Source organism: Canis lupus, chromosome 18 (assembly GCF_011100685.1).
Source record: "Canis lupus familiaris isolate Mischka breed German Shepherd chromosome 18, alternate assembly UU_Cfam_GSD_1.0, whole genome shotgun sequence".
Taxonomy (NCBI): domain Eukaryota; kingdom Metazoa; phylum Chordata; class Mammalia; order Carnivora; family Canidae; genus Canis; species Canis lupus.
In genome coordinates, this window is record NC_049239.1 from 46194416 (window position 1) to 46208400 (window position 13985).

Below are 13985 nucleotides of genomic sequence, written 5' to 3' on the forward strand. Positions count from 1 at the left end.
CTACCCTGCTGGCCCCCAGCCCCAGTCCTCAGAGGGCTTGCCTGTTCACCTCCGTTCTTAACCAGAAGCCCCCCAGAACTCCCATCTGCTGTGAAAGCTCATGGACACCCCATGTGATGTGTGCCCCCACCAGTGCCCATGATGCCAGCCTGGCCCTGGGGACACACAGACGGCCACCCCATAGCCCTTGTCTGGCTGTGTCCTCAGCCTCAAAAAGCCTTGGAACAGACCCTCACTCGTTCCTACAAGCCTTGGCCCAAATGTCACCCAAGATCCTCATCCTCCAAAACTCAAAAGGCACCCACCCTGCAGTCTTCCCCCTGGTTCCACTGGGTCTACAGGAGCTCAATGGAGTGGGAAACGGGCCTGTCCTTTCCTGCGACCACCTCAGTCAAGAGAACTTGGTCCAGCATCAGCAGTGATGTTAACACATGCTCCCAAATGAATTAATTCCTAATATGCAAATCAGAACACTTGCAAATCAGCAAGAAAAACATGACAACCCCCCCACCACAAAAGAGCAATAATGGGCAAAGACAAAAAAATAGGCAAAGAGAATTTTAAAAAACTATAAATGGTCAATAAACATAAGATCAATTTCCCTAACCCAGAAGCAACCCCACAGAAGACAAGAGGACTTTTTTCTGCTTCTGATCAAGGACGAGGACAGCCGATGCTGGGGAGGCTCCCCCGCACCTCCCACCTCCCCCCACCCTCCCACCCCCACCCCCGTGCAAAGACTGCCTCACAAAATGTTCCGGAATGCATGATGCGAAGACCCTGTGACCAGAAAGTCTACTTCTAGGAATTTATCACCAATACTCAAACTCAGAACAACTTACAAATAAGGAAGCAGAATGAAGCCCTGCTTGAAAACTGAGATGCTGGGAACTGCCTAAATAAGCCTGTGCCCACAGGGGCCTGGTTAGTAAGCCGTGGTACGTGTCTACAGGGCATGTGCCAGAACGGATGGACCATGGCACAGGGACGCTGGAAGGTGATGGAAGGTGTCACCTGGAATATCTCCTGCGAAATCTCATGTGGATTTCATTTCATTTATAATTTTATGAATTATTGGCATTTCCCATATAATCAGAAGGGGGGAAAACTGTAATTTTAGAGAAAATCATACATGAAAATGCCAAGAAAAAAGATGCTAATAAAAGGTGATTTTTCTTTCCATGTCCCCAAATGTCCAGTTATCTTGCTTTTAGAATTCAAAAAAAAAGTCATTACCTAGAACCCAATAAAGACTTTAAAAAATGAGGCACAGCTAAACATTTAGCAGTTTCCCCAAAAGGGAAACACACACTGGGTACCCCACGACAATGCCCCTCCTAACTAACCCCAAGGGGCAGAAAGACACAGCCACGGCCACACGAGGACTTCCAGAGGCGCTGAAAGGAGCTCTAGCCACAATGGGAAGACGACCCCCCCAGCAGCCACCAGCTGCAGAATGGAGTCACCCTGTCGTGGCGGCCACACTGCAGACTGTGCTCCGCACTCCAGAGGAACCAATTCCTGCTCCACACACAGCAGGTGACCTCGAGGCCCAAGGAGAGACCCAGACAGTACCCAGGACAGGCTCTCTGGGCACAACATGACAGCAGCATGGCAAGGAGGGTAGTATCTAAAAGGAGAGACATGCCAGCAGGAGCCTAGCCCCCATGACCCTGAGAAGGGTCAGGTATGGGTGCTGTCCCCTGACCACTGACTACACACACTCAGCTGTGCCAGGCCGACCTGACCCACTGGTGGGATCCCTGGCCGAGAAGACAGGGCGGCCACCAGGGTTGAGGGGACTTCCATTACAAGCAGCTCACGGTGACCTCCGGGGTTGTGGGTATACCTCCTCTGCTGTTCCTGTCTCTTCCCAAAAACATGTCTTCAGAAGCCAGCAGTATGCACAGTGAGGAAGAAGGGACAGGACGGAAGGAGCAATAGCCAATGCCACTCACCCAGATGCAGGTAAGGGGGCTTTCAGAAAGCCTGCAGCCAGGAATTATTAATTGGGAAGATTAGGAACAGGAGGCCAGGATCCAACCCCACAGGAACCTGAAGTGCCCTCACAACCTACCCCATGATCTCCTGTGGCCACGCTGGCAGGAAAGCGTCAGCCCTGCTCTTCAGCCCTGGGAGGCGCCCGACTCTGACCACACCTGCTCCCCCTCAGCACCAGGTCTTCTCAGAAACTTCCAAAAAGGGGGTAGATGGAATTAATCCTTTTTTTTTTTTTTCAGAACCTGGGAGTGAGAAAAGACTTTTATCCTAAACCTCGAGTGTGACAGATGGTTGTCTGATGTGAAACCCACGTTGGAAATCCTTTTCTGACAGTATCTTGAAGACTATTTTATTTCTGGGTTGGAATTTGTGTTTGGATTCCTGGTGTTTTGTTTTGTCTTGTTCCTCTCTCTGGAAGTTCCAAAATGTTGTGGGAACAGGGGACCTCCCTGTGCAGGGCACTGGACAAGCCTACCGTATGTGAACTCACGGCCCGCAGCTCTGGAAATATGCCAAACTGCGTTGATAAAGCCTGCTTCCTGCTCTTGCCGCAGCTCCTCTGCTTGGGTGCAGACATCCTCATGCTTATTCTCCTGGGGTCCATCCCTGACTTTCTGTTCTACTTGCAGGCAACGCACCCAACTGTACCTCTTATCCCTTGGCCTTTTAATTTGCTCTTGCATTCCTAATTTCCAAGCATTCTTTTTAATTCTTGAGTTGTTCCTTTTCTGTGCATCTACTCTTTTGGGGGCACACAGTCTTTAGCCTCTGAGGAGCTGAGTGGTGTTATGCTCAGAGTGTGAAGTCTGACAGGAAGAAGTCTCTTCCTTCTGGGTCTGATCCCTCTCTTGTTCAGGCATCCCTCAAGGTGCCTCAAGTGGACCCCTGGCTGTCCACTCTCTTTGTCCACCAAAGAGCGCATTGATGGTCCCATGTGCTTTGCTGGGGGCCATCAGACTCCCTGGAGGGAGCATGGGGACGCCCCCATGTTAGTGTCTGCAGGCCTTCTCTTTGGGGCTGCTCAGATTCCCATTCTTCTACCTGGAGGGTGGGGTCCTGGAGACAGACAGGAGAATGGGGTGGGGGATCTCAACACCATGGCTGCAGGATATTCTCAAGGCTCTCCTTGCCTGATGGTGGCCCCAGTGCACAGTCCTGTGACTCAGGCCCTTAGGAGGGACAGGGATGTCCAGCTGCTTCTGAAAGACCCCTTGGGAGGCTCCTAGACTCCACCGATCAGGAGCCATTCTGAGCTTCATCAGGATGACTGGCAGCTCGCTGAGTCTGCACCCATTCTAAAGGCAGCCGTCCCAGTTTCCAAAACCAGAATCAGTCATCCCATTCCCCCATCTTTGTTCCTGAGGGCTTCTGCCCTTCCACACTTCCCTTGCCTCTCACTTCAGTGGAGCTGGGGAGGGAGCAGGTCCATGCAGAAGTCCAATGCATTCTATTTAGGCACTAGGGCCAAGCGCAACCCAGAACCCGGGATGCTGGCAGGTGGCCTCCGGCTCCCCTTCCTAAAGACCCTCACGGGCACCTACCAAGTGAGACCATGGCCACTTCTCCATGTGTACGAGAGGGGCTAGTGAGGTGTCTGAGCCATGCTAAGGAGCAGCCTGGCTGCTACTGGCCTCACACCGTTTCCTTGTCCTGTGCCCAGGGTCTCTAGCACTGTCAGTTCTACTCATGTGTTGGCAGGATTTTCCACCCAGCTCAGGTGGATTCATAGAGGCGGTCTTTACTGTACCTGGACGCAACTATACTCAGCAGTAGGGCTGACCAGCCTCAGAGGGAATGCGCCCTGATAGCCTCTCCCAGGTAGCCCAACCCTAGCCCTACTTCCCAGCCTGCACCTCAGGATAACTCTTCCCTTTGCCCCTATCCCCAAATAATCAGAAAGCCTTGACTCAACCTTGATGGTCAATGTGTTGTTCCCTGTCCAAGGCCATGAGTTGTATACTCTAGCTTTGGCCCAAGGCTTCCAGAGATACCACTGTCCCCATAGCAGTGTGTTCAGAGGCCAAGGGCAAAGCACTAATCTGTCAAACCAGTGGGGACTCTCAACCCTGAGCCTGGCTGAGGCTGCTAACTCAGTCTCCCATCTGCACAGCAAGGGTATGGCTCACACATGGCTGTTCAGAAAATGGGGTCTCTCTGACTAGCTTCAACTGCCACTACCCATACCCTATACCTACATGGAGTTTCGAAAGCACCTGGGGAAGGCTTGTGTGGCTCAGAGAGGTCCCTACCCCACCTCCCTGATGCAGCCACAGGCCGAGTTCCTGATCTGGCAGTCACCTGGCCACTGGCCCCAGGCCCTCATGGGACAGTGGGCTCAAGTGTACAGTAAGCTCAATAGGGTTACTACCTTCATGAGGAACTTAACTCAAGGTCAACCCAGTGGCAAAATGCAGACCTCTCCTCTTGGTGCCCCCTGAGAAAGATACTCAAACACTGGCACCTATTATGAGCCAGACACGGCTAGTCATGTGCATGCAGCCAGGCCAGGGATGCACACACACACCTGCTCACCAGAGCTCAGAGCCCAGCAGGGAACCCAACACAGGCACAGAAGGGATATGCTCCCCTGAGGACCACCACCCTGCCAGGTGCTCTGAGGCAGGGTGCAGCCATAGGCTGCCTAGAATCTCCTAAACAAAATCGGGGGGGGGGGGGGGGGGGGAAGGGCGGGGAGGCCAATACAAACAAGGCCACAAGTGAACCAGTGATGACAATAAAAGATCTTATGCACCTAGCATGCAGTCCTGAAACACTGATGCCACCCAGCACTGGCAGACTTGAGAGTACATGGCATTCCCGTGGCTGCGGGGGAGGAGCAGTTGGAGCACGTAAGCCAAGCCAGCCTCTCAGGGTGCCTTGCTGGTGGCAGCACGCCGAGGCCTCCCGTCCTCAGGACAGGTGTGCACTCCGGAGGCAAGCTGGCCATTCCGCCACGCACTCTCCACCACGCGTTTGGTCAGTTCCAGGCTCACCGGAAGGGACACTGCGCCAGCGGGCACCCAGCAGGCCCCTCTGGCAGCCCAGACCAGAGCGGCACGTGGGCCAGCAGAGCAAGAGCACTAACACAGGTACACAGCGGCTCTCCCCAGCTCTGGGATCCTGCTCACCCCAGAAGCCCACCTGCGTGCTCACCTGCGCCCTCTGGTGGACATGGGCTCCAGCTCACAGCAGCTCCTCCAAACCCTGGTCCTGCTCCAAGTCCCAGTAAGTCCCCACTAAATCCCACTGCAGGCTGCACGGTCTGGACCCATCCTGTCCACTGCACAGCTCAAAACGTGGCAGGTGTGCAGTTCAAGCCTGTGTCAAGAGATCTAGAAGGCAGTAGCTGAGGTGGAATCAGCTTGCTTCTTGAGGGGCATGTAAGTGCACCCCAGAGACCTGGGCGAGTGGGCTCAGTGGGCTCCAAAGCAGAGAGTGGGCACATCAACCCCCAGCAGCACAACCCCCAGCCTCAGGAGCTCAGCAGTTACTCGACCTTTCTGGGTCTCCTTTTCCAGTCTGTAAAGTGGGAATGTCGGCCTCCCAAGTCCAGCATGTCCCAAGTGAGCAGACACAGCACTCATGTGGGCACCTGATCGGGCACGAGAAGGCTGGCTGCCAGAGAGGAGGGTGCCAGGGCCTCTGAACACACCATGGGAGGGGTGCTCTTTCTAATTAACACGATGGGAGGGGACAAGGGAGCCGCCTCTGGCAAGCATGGCTATGAGCAGGGAACAAGTCTCCCTTCGGTACAGTGGCCAGAGCTGTGCAAACAGAGGGCGCCAAGCACGGGCTGCTTCCACGGTCTCACACGGTCTCACCATGGCTGTGACACTCCCTCCAGTCACCCAGAGGGGAGTACCTCCACACAGTGACCATGGCTAAAGAAATGAATAAGAAAAATCTCTTCTTGGCAGAGACCACACCTCCCAACACAGCACTTTGGAGACCACAGTGAGCAATGCAGAAGAAAACTTATAAAGGTATCAAAGACATAAACATAGGGGCGCCTGGGTGGCTCAATGGTTGAACGTCTGCCTTCAGCTCAGAGCATGATCCCGGGGTCCTGAGATCAAGTCCAGCACTGGGCTCCCCGCAGGGAGCCTGCTTCTCCCTCTGTTTGTGTCTCTGCCTCTCTCTGTGTCTTTCATGAATAAATACATAAAATCTTTAAATTACAAAAAAAAAGAAAACATAAAAATAGGCTCAGCCCCACTAACAAAGAAACAGGCAACACTGGAATCATGTGCCAGCAGACTGGCACCCCCAACCAGAGCAGGCCTCTGGCCACTGAGTAGGCAGGAGTGAACAGAGTGCATGTGACAGGATGTGTCACCAAGGGAGAGGACAGCAGTGACTCCTCTGGTAAAAAAAAAAAAAAAAAAAAAGGCAGCAAAGACAATGAACTGAGCTGGTCCCTACGACACTGCTCACAACTACCACCTGACCATCACCCACAGTGGGGACAATGGTGACCTGTGGGGTGGCTGGGGGTGGGAGGGGTGCGGGCTTGTGGCACCACAAGCCAGGTCCAGAGTCCAGTCGCCCCATTTTTCTTTCAAACAAACAAAACCAGGAGAGTGCACTCTGTGCATCCAGATCTAGGGGTTCGTGTGCCTGAGAAGGAAGTGGGCACGGGAGGGGTGGAATGCTGTCGAGTCCCCCTCTGCTGCTGCAGGGGGCACATATGAGACTTGACTCTCAGTCTCTACAACGAAGGAAAGCACTACATGAGACAAGCGAGCACCAGAGCACCCGATGGCCCCATGAGACAGGCACGATGCAAACACCGCTGGTGGCTTACTTCCAGCGCAGTCCTCCACGCCACAAGGAAAGATGTCAAGAATGCAAGGAAGACCAAGGAGCCAGGGAGGAGGGCCTGGCAGGGAAGCCCACCCAACTAGCCCACTTCTGCCCTTCATGCCAAGCTTTTGAAAATCATGTCTTCACACCCTGGCTCCACCTCCAGACCTTTCTGGAATTTCATATGCGCCCGTCCCCATCCCCCAACACACCCAAAACAGCTCTTGCTAAGGTTCCCCTGAGCCCCATACCCTTCGCTGTAGTCCAGGGAGTGAAGGACACCTGTCATAGCTGCCCGTGCAACCCCCGTGGACCAATGCTCCCCGTAGCTCCTTCCTGCTTCCCGCAGCTCCTCTCAACCGGAGCCCAGCCTTGCACCTGCCCCTCCCCGTCCATTCTCCGCCCCCTCCCTGCCCAGGTCTGCCCAGGCCCGGCTGCACACTCAGCCAACCTCGTACCTCTGCTCCACCACACGGACATACCACAGCACCTCAAATTCACCATGCCCCAAAGGACAGCCAGGACAGGCACGCCTGTGCCTCAGGAACAAAGCCGCCCCCTGCCCACTCCTGGCCATGCGATGCACCACCACCATCTCTCCCCTCACCTGAATCCCATGGCAATTCCCTCAATTTGCTCTCAAACACAAGCAGAGCTTGGCGCAGGCTCTGGCATGGCTGTGCCAGGCTGAACTCCAGCACCCAGACTTCCCAGTAACTCAGGCAGCTTCTTGCCCCATTTGTGCCTGCTTCATCGTCCATGAAATGGGGTCACTGTGAGAACCCCTAAAGGCATGCACTGAGGAAGATAGGAACAAATGTGCCCACCACACTGTCCTCTCCATCCCCACCTCAGTCACCCTAAGCAGGTCCTGCCATCTGCTGGGACTCTGAGAGGTGTCCTAACTGGCCTTCTTCATGAGATCCTGGCAACACAATCCTCTTCATGCTATACCCAGAGGGGTCATAGGAAAACACAACAGGGCCACACTAAGCCCCTCTGAAGGCTTCCTGATGTGCTTAAAACATGCCTCACCTCTGAGAAGCCACCTTGAAACCTGTCCCTCTGGCCTCACAAGAGGCACCCACTCATGCCCTCCTTGCTCTCCACACCCCATGCCTCCTGGATCCTCCAGAACTCGCCTCCCTGCAGTGCCTAAACTTCACTGCTTTAAGCATACTTCCTCGGGATCACCCCCAGCCCAAAGGACCCTCCAGCAGCCCGTGCCTCAATGGGCCCCGCTGTGGGGTTCCACATCATGGGGAGGCCCTGTCTACAACACGGTCCACACAGCTTCTCTGTGGCTTGCAGCTCTGCCTCAAGGTGGATGTTGTCACCATACCCAGCCACAGTGGGGATGGAGCCCTGGCCCCAAGGGCCCTGACAAGACCCCCCTCACTGTTGGCTCACAGTGCACGAGAGCAACACCCACCTGCCCCCTGCTGCAGGAGTGCCCAGGACAGCTCAGCCAGCAAGACTCGCCACAGAGGCCTGGCCCTGGCACATAGACCAGTGGCCCTGGCAGTGGAGAGAGAACTTTGCTGGCCCAGCCACCCACAAGCTGATGCACAGCAGCATGAGGCCTGGGCAAGGCTGCAGGAGACCAGCAGGCCAGCTGCCGTCCACTCCACCTGCACTGTAATAAGCACTGGACACAGTGCCTGGCCTGCTCTGGTATCACAAACACAGCCAAGTCAGCTACGTGTTACCTTCCACTGCACCAGGTGGCCCATGTCCTTGCCTGTTCCCTGGACACTGATGTTTCTAAGGATGGAGACAACATGGAAAACTCTAGTACTCTCTGGTTAGTAAGTGCTATGGAGAAGACAACAGTGCAGAAAGGGGCAACGACAACTGGGGCAGGGAGGGAGAGTTTACTTGAAGCAAGAGGTCAGGGACAACGTCCCTGCTCAGGGGACATCACCACTGACAGCTGAGTGATGTAAAGGGACAAGCCGAAGAAAGGTATGGAGGAAACAGTAGGTGCCAAGACCCAAGTGCATGGGAGCTGGCCATGCAGACAGGCAGGAAGTCAGTAGGCTGCGGCCAGGCCCGTGGGGGCAGAGTGGAGCAGGGGGTGAGGGCCTGATGGGTTCAGAATCACCAGCTGCCACTGGAGTCCAGTGCAGTGGAACCCCAGGGGACCCTGGAGGCCATGACACAACCAATGTTCTGCCACAGAAGTCCCTCTAGTGTTGAGGCAGCGAAGCAGCAGGCTGCCAGCCAAGGTGCTGTGGATGTGGCCCGGGAGCAAGACGCCAGCATGCACAAGGCTCATGTGCGTGGCCGGGACCCAGAGGACTTGGGGTGCACCTTCGTGGGGGAGCAGACCTCACGGGGCTGGGAGGAGATGCATCATGGTTGTGGTGGAGCAGGCCAATGAACGGTATTTGCTGAAAGAAGGCCTGCAGTGAAACAGGGAGCTCCCCTGTAGACACAGAGAGGCAGCGAGCCTAGTCCAGCCAGGACACAGGCAGAGCCAGCTAAGAGGCTGAGGCTCACAGTTGTGCAAAAGGAAGAGGCCTGTGAAAGTCCTCCAGAGTCCTCTCAAGAGCCCAAAATGACACTTCTTGAGATACCCCTCAGGGACTCACTCCTGAGTGCCCAGCAGAAGCTCCTCTGTTCTCTCACAGCTTTGAGAATAAAGCGACTGCTCCCTGGGAAGATCTCCCACCAAAGCAGAAATGGGAGCAATTCCACCTAAGCCTTCCTGCTGCTCTCATCTCCCTTCACACTGCACCCGAGCAGAGGCCTGGGACTGCCCTGCTCCCCAGATGCCCTCCTAGTGACGCCTCTGCATCCTCAGCCCACCCACAGCAAGAGCTGCCACCACTGCAGAAAAAGATGTGGCTCTGTTGCTGCGGCCACCTGCTGCTGCCTGCAGGGACTTCTCTGCCCTGAGGGCCAGATCCTGGGGCTCCTCTGCTTCCAGGCAGGCAGCGCACATGCTCAGGGGAAAGGCATGGCCCAAGGATGGATGCCAGGCAAGGCTGTTCTGCTTGGGAAAATCCTTTGCTCATTCACTGACACCTGATGTTCATGACGAAATCACACCTGCATAAACAATGTGAGGGCCTCATCTTCTCAAAGGACTCTTAATTCTGATCAGGACCACACCCTCATCGCTCAGTCCCTGGAAGCAGAGGAAATGACAGGCAGAAGGTGCTGGGCCTTCCCAGGCTCCAGGGTGAGCTGTGGGTATGGGAACCCACAGCCTGCCCTTTGCAGTCCAGCAGCACTCGGGGGACTACAGTGAAAAGCTCAGGTCCTGGCACCTCAAGAGCAAAGGACCCCAAACCAGGGGTGAGGCTGTGCCTTGTGCATTCCCTTCCCTATAACACCGGCTTTAGGACACCCCACTCAGTGGCAGTGGGGAGGCTTGACCCACCCTAATCAGCTGCATAGCATGATCACTAACTTGGCACCCCTCCCAAGAGGGGGTGCCCCCATGCATGGCAGGTGCACAGCCTACACACATGCGCATACACGCTCACACTCTCACACACAGATGGTGCACACTGTCCATGCTGTGACACAAGGGTCTGTGCAGGAACTCCAGCGACTGCTCAGCACCCTCCACTCATAGGATCATCCCCACTGGTCTCCTCCTTTAAAGTAAAATGTCCTCTTTTGTTAGGAAACAATTCTGCGTTAGTAAGCCTGGATTGTCTCATTTTATTTTTTTTTTATTTTTATTTTTTTATGATAGTCACATAGAGGAGAGAGAGGCAGGGACATAGGCAGAGGGAGAAGCAGGCTCCATGCACCGGGAGCCTGACGTGGGATTCGATCCCGGGTCTCCGGGATCGCGCCCTGGGCCAAAGGCAGGCGCCAAACCGCTGCGCCACCCAGGGATCCCGGATTGTCTCATTTTAAATGGATCTCCTTGCATGTGTGATTTTAATATCACTTTCTTTTTATTCCAAAATAGAAGGTACTCTGAAACTTTCTCAAACTACAAGCTGAACCCACTAATATGGGTTGTAAAACTGGCTTGGTGGGTCAGATCCTAAAAAAAAAAAAACTAGCACAAAACAGAAATGATCACTGGCATGTGCAGCAGACTAGTCTGTTTCAGTTACACACATACACACACTCCCCATTGGTACACACACACAGTGCATTCTAAGTCACATTACAAAATAAACTTCACGATCACAAAGTTTCAAAAGTCTGTTCTGGAACACACTGTAGCTGTGCCTGGCTATCTTCCGGGAAATCTGAGTGGGACCCAGGGCCTTGCCAAGCCAGCGTGTTGAGATCCATCTACTGGAAGGTCCTACCTGCCAATAGGGCACAAATTCACACATTTCGTATTTTAGGAACACCTGAAACACCCTCCTGCTCAAGAGGCTAGTCCCGGTGGAAGGAGCTGCAAGCACACACAGCTCTGCAACAGTCCTGAGAAGCCAATGTAGGATCGACAAAAACAAAACCATGTTTACAAACAGAACCATTGGAAAATGCTCTCCAAATACAATGCAGTCAAGTGTGTTACTGAATCGGTGTTTTTTACAAGTTAGTCATAAACTTTCAATGAGGTTTGCTTTCTTTAGAGCTGCTTTTTCAATTCTGCTCCAGACAGTTATTCAAAACTTCACTTGATAGTTGTTCTTCCAAAACATGTCTTACGGAATGGATACCCCAACACCCCCAGTCTCCCAGTCAGTCTGCAGTCGAGATGCTGTGGGTTTCCTTCCTGCTCCTATGGTGGCCCTCAAGCATTATGCTGTGATTGCATTCCCCATCCCTGGAACTCTCCGGATCCAACGGGTGGTGGCACTTAAGAGAGAAACTGAATCAGTGGGGAATCTCACAGCTCCAGCACCACAAGCTTAGGGAAGGGACGCGACCCAAGGCCCCCGCACCTTTCTCCCATGGCCCCCAACCCAGCCCAATCTGGCCCCCAACCCAGGCGATCCTGCTGGGGTCTCTCCCCAACACAGACAATCAGAAATTCTGATGTTGCTGACCCAGAGCCCCCCATCAGGTGAGGAAGCTTTGGTGCCAACGGCTGCCCCGAGAGAGCAAGAGGGAGGGAAGCTAGACCATTGTTCATGCAGAGAAAGGCGGAGGAGCTGAGACATGAGGGGCCAGCCAAAACCCAACAGCAGGGCAGCAAGGGGACACCCACCCAGCGTTCCACAAGGGCAAGTGGCCCCCCTGCAAGGCCGCCACGAGACAGAGGAGGACACTGCTTTCTGCTGCTGTCCTCAGAGCACTTATGCAGAAACATACGAGGACTATCGTAGAGCAAACACACAACGGTTTGTTCTGTACATTTTATTGTATAATGCAATAAATACCCAGCCAGGGAGGTTATGACCCACAGCTACCCTGCCACATCCAGGAGACAGCCACTCAGAGTCCACTCTTCACTCCTAAGTACAATAGCCCTGGGATTCTCCTTCCCAGAGTCCAGCCTGGGCCTGGGTGCTGGTGATGAGGCCATGCACACACCCCTGGACTGGAGTGGAGGGCAGAGTAGTCCTCTTGACCTTGCTGAGGAGATGCGGTAAGAACTACTGACCTGTCATGCACAGGCTGCTGCCAGGCACAGTCACCAGGCCAGCCATCCATACGACAGGCGCACAGAGGGGCAGCACCAGGCTATGGGGGCAGACAGGCTTTCTGAGGAAAGGGAGTCAATCTCTGGTGGACAGCAGTTGCCCTGGGAAGCCAGGCAGGCCAATCTGGGAGAGGAGCCTAACCTGGGAGGCAGTGGGCAGCCCCCAGGCCCTGGGGGCATGGACAAGCCCCAATGCAGCAAGGTCTAACAGCACAGAGCCTCTAACAGACGCTAAGCACAGCTCCTGTCCATGCTGGAGCCTGGAGAGAGGAGAGAAGACATGGCACAGACAGGCTAACCCAGCCCTGCTTCTGTCCTTTTTTTTTTTTTTTTTTAATTTATGATAGTTACAGAGAGAGAGAGAGGCAGAGACACAGGCAGAGAGAGGGAGAAGCAGGCTCCATGCACCGGGAGCCCGATGTGGGATTCGATCCCGGGTCTCCGGGATCACGCCCTGGGCCAAAGGCAGATGCCAAACCGCTGCGCCACCCAGGAATCCCTGCTTCTGTCTCTTAAGATAAGAGCGGGGAAGCCTCTAGAGCATGAAACTAAAAAAAAAAAAACAAAAAAAAAAACATTTTAAGTGCTCCCCCCACATCACCAAAACTAAAAAAGCCCAACCAAACAAGAAAACTTGTTTTACTTACTTAGAGGTCCAGAGGAAAGGGTGGTGGGTGAACCCAACTTGGCCACTGAGAGGCGGCAGCAACAGCCACGGCACCATGGCATCTGCCCCTCAAGATAAAAACAGTAACCCCAATTTCAAAACTGTTTTAACAATGAGGAAAATACAAGAAGCCATGAGACAACTGTGCTGACACATCAGAACTAGAAAGATTCCACGCCCACGAAGCATAGAAAATCGACCATTGCACCAGTCGCTAATGTCCCCTCCAGAAAGGCACAGGAGCTGCGGGCTGCCTGGCGGGATGCAGATTAGGAGGGGCACACTCACGGGCCCGGGATCGCCCACCCTGACGTCAGCACTGCACCGCTGGGGGCGGGGCTCGTCCCGCCAGCATGTGCCTCACGTCCCAGTTACAGACAGCAGATAAACTAAACAGGAAATTCTGCTGCTAACCCAGGTTGAGAACCTTGATTTCTAGACAGTGAGAGCTGGCTAGGAAATGGATTGGATTATGTGAAAGCCCCAGGCCACTCGGAATGGGAAGGGTGAGCGGGACTCCACAGCACCTTGTCTTTCCATGTATGGTCTGTTCACCAAAAAAGCCTAAAAACAGCGCCCAACCCAAAGCAACGGGGCCAACCCTTGCACCGGGAATGTGGTCTCTGAAAGCCATCTCCCACTACAAGAAACCAGGGGTCCTTTGAGAATAAGGCAGATTCCAGGTCTGGACCTTGTTGTCACTGACCGCAGAGAGCAGTGACACTACCCAAGGCCACAAGGTTCCTAGCCATCAAAAATCACAACCAGCCTGCAGGAGCTCACAGGGGTAGGAGACGGGACAATGTGGCTGCTGGTGAGGGGGATGACTGCAATGGACTAAAAGGGAAAGACCGTTTTAATTCATGAATTCTTCTTGAAACATGTATATTGTAAACCCTCCCGGCCACTTTGAGCAGATGCTAGGGAACCAGCTCCTTAATTCTG

General features: G+C 54.1%; 1 protein-coding gene across 4 annotated transcripts in view; it reads right to left on the bottom strand.

Annotated features, from left to right (window-relative positions):
- Positions 1 to 13985, bottom strand: part of MOB2 (MOB kinase activator 2) — a 78329-nt gene that overhangs the window by 41519 nt on the left and 22825 nt on the right. The window contains exon 1 of one of the 4 annotated variants that reach the window (XM_038563554.1): positions 13021 to 13280. The exons of 2 other annotated variants lie outside the window; for them this stretch is intronic. In XM_038563554.1, the coding sequence (XP_038419482.1) occupies positions 13021 to 13097 (77 nt within the window). In that variant the 5' untranslated portion in view covers positions 13098 to 13280. Of the gene's footprint in view, positions 1 to 7055; positions 7109 to 13020; positions 13281 to 13985 lie in introns of those variants that run through there. One more of the 4 variants, XM_038563555.1, reaches the window with a different exon arrangement.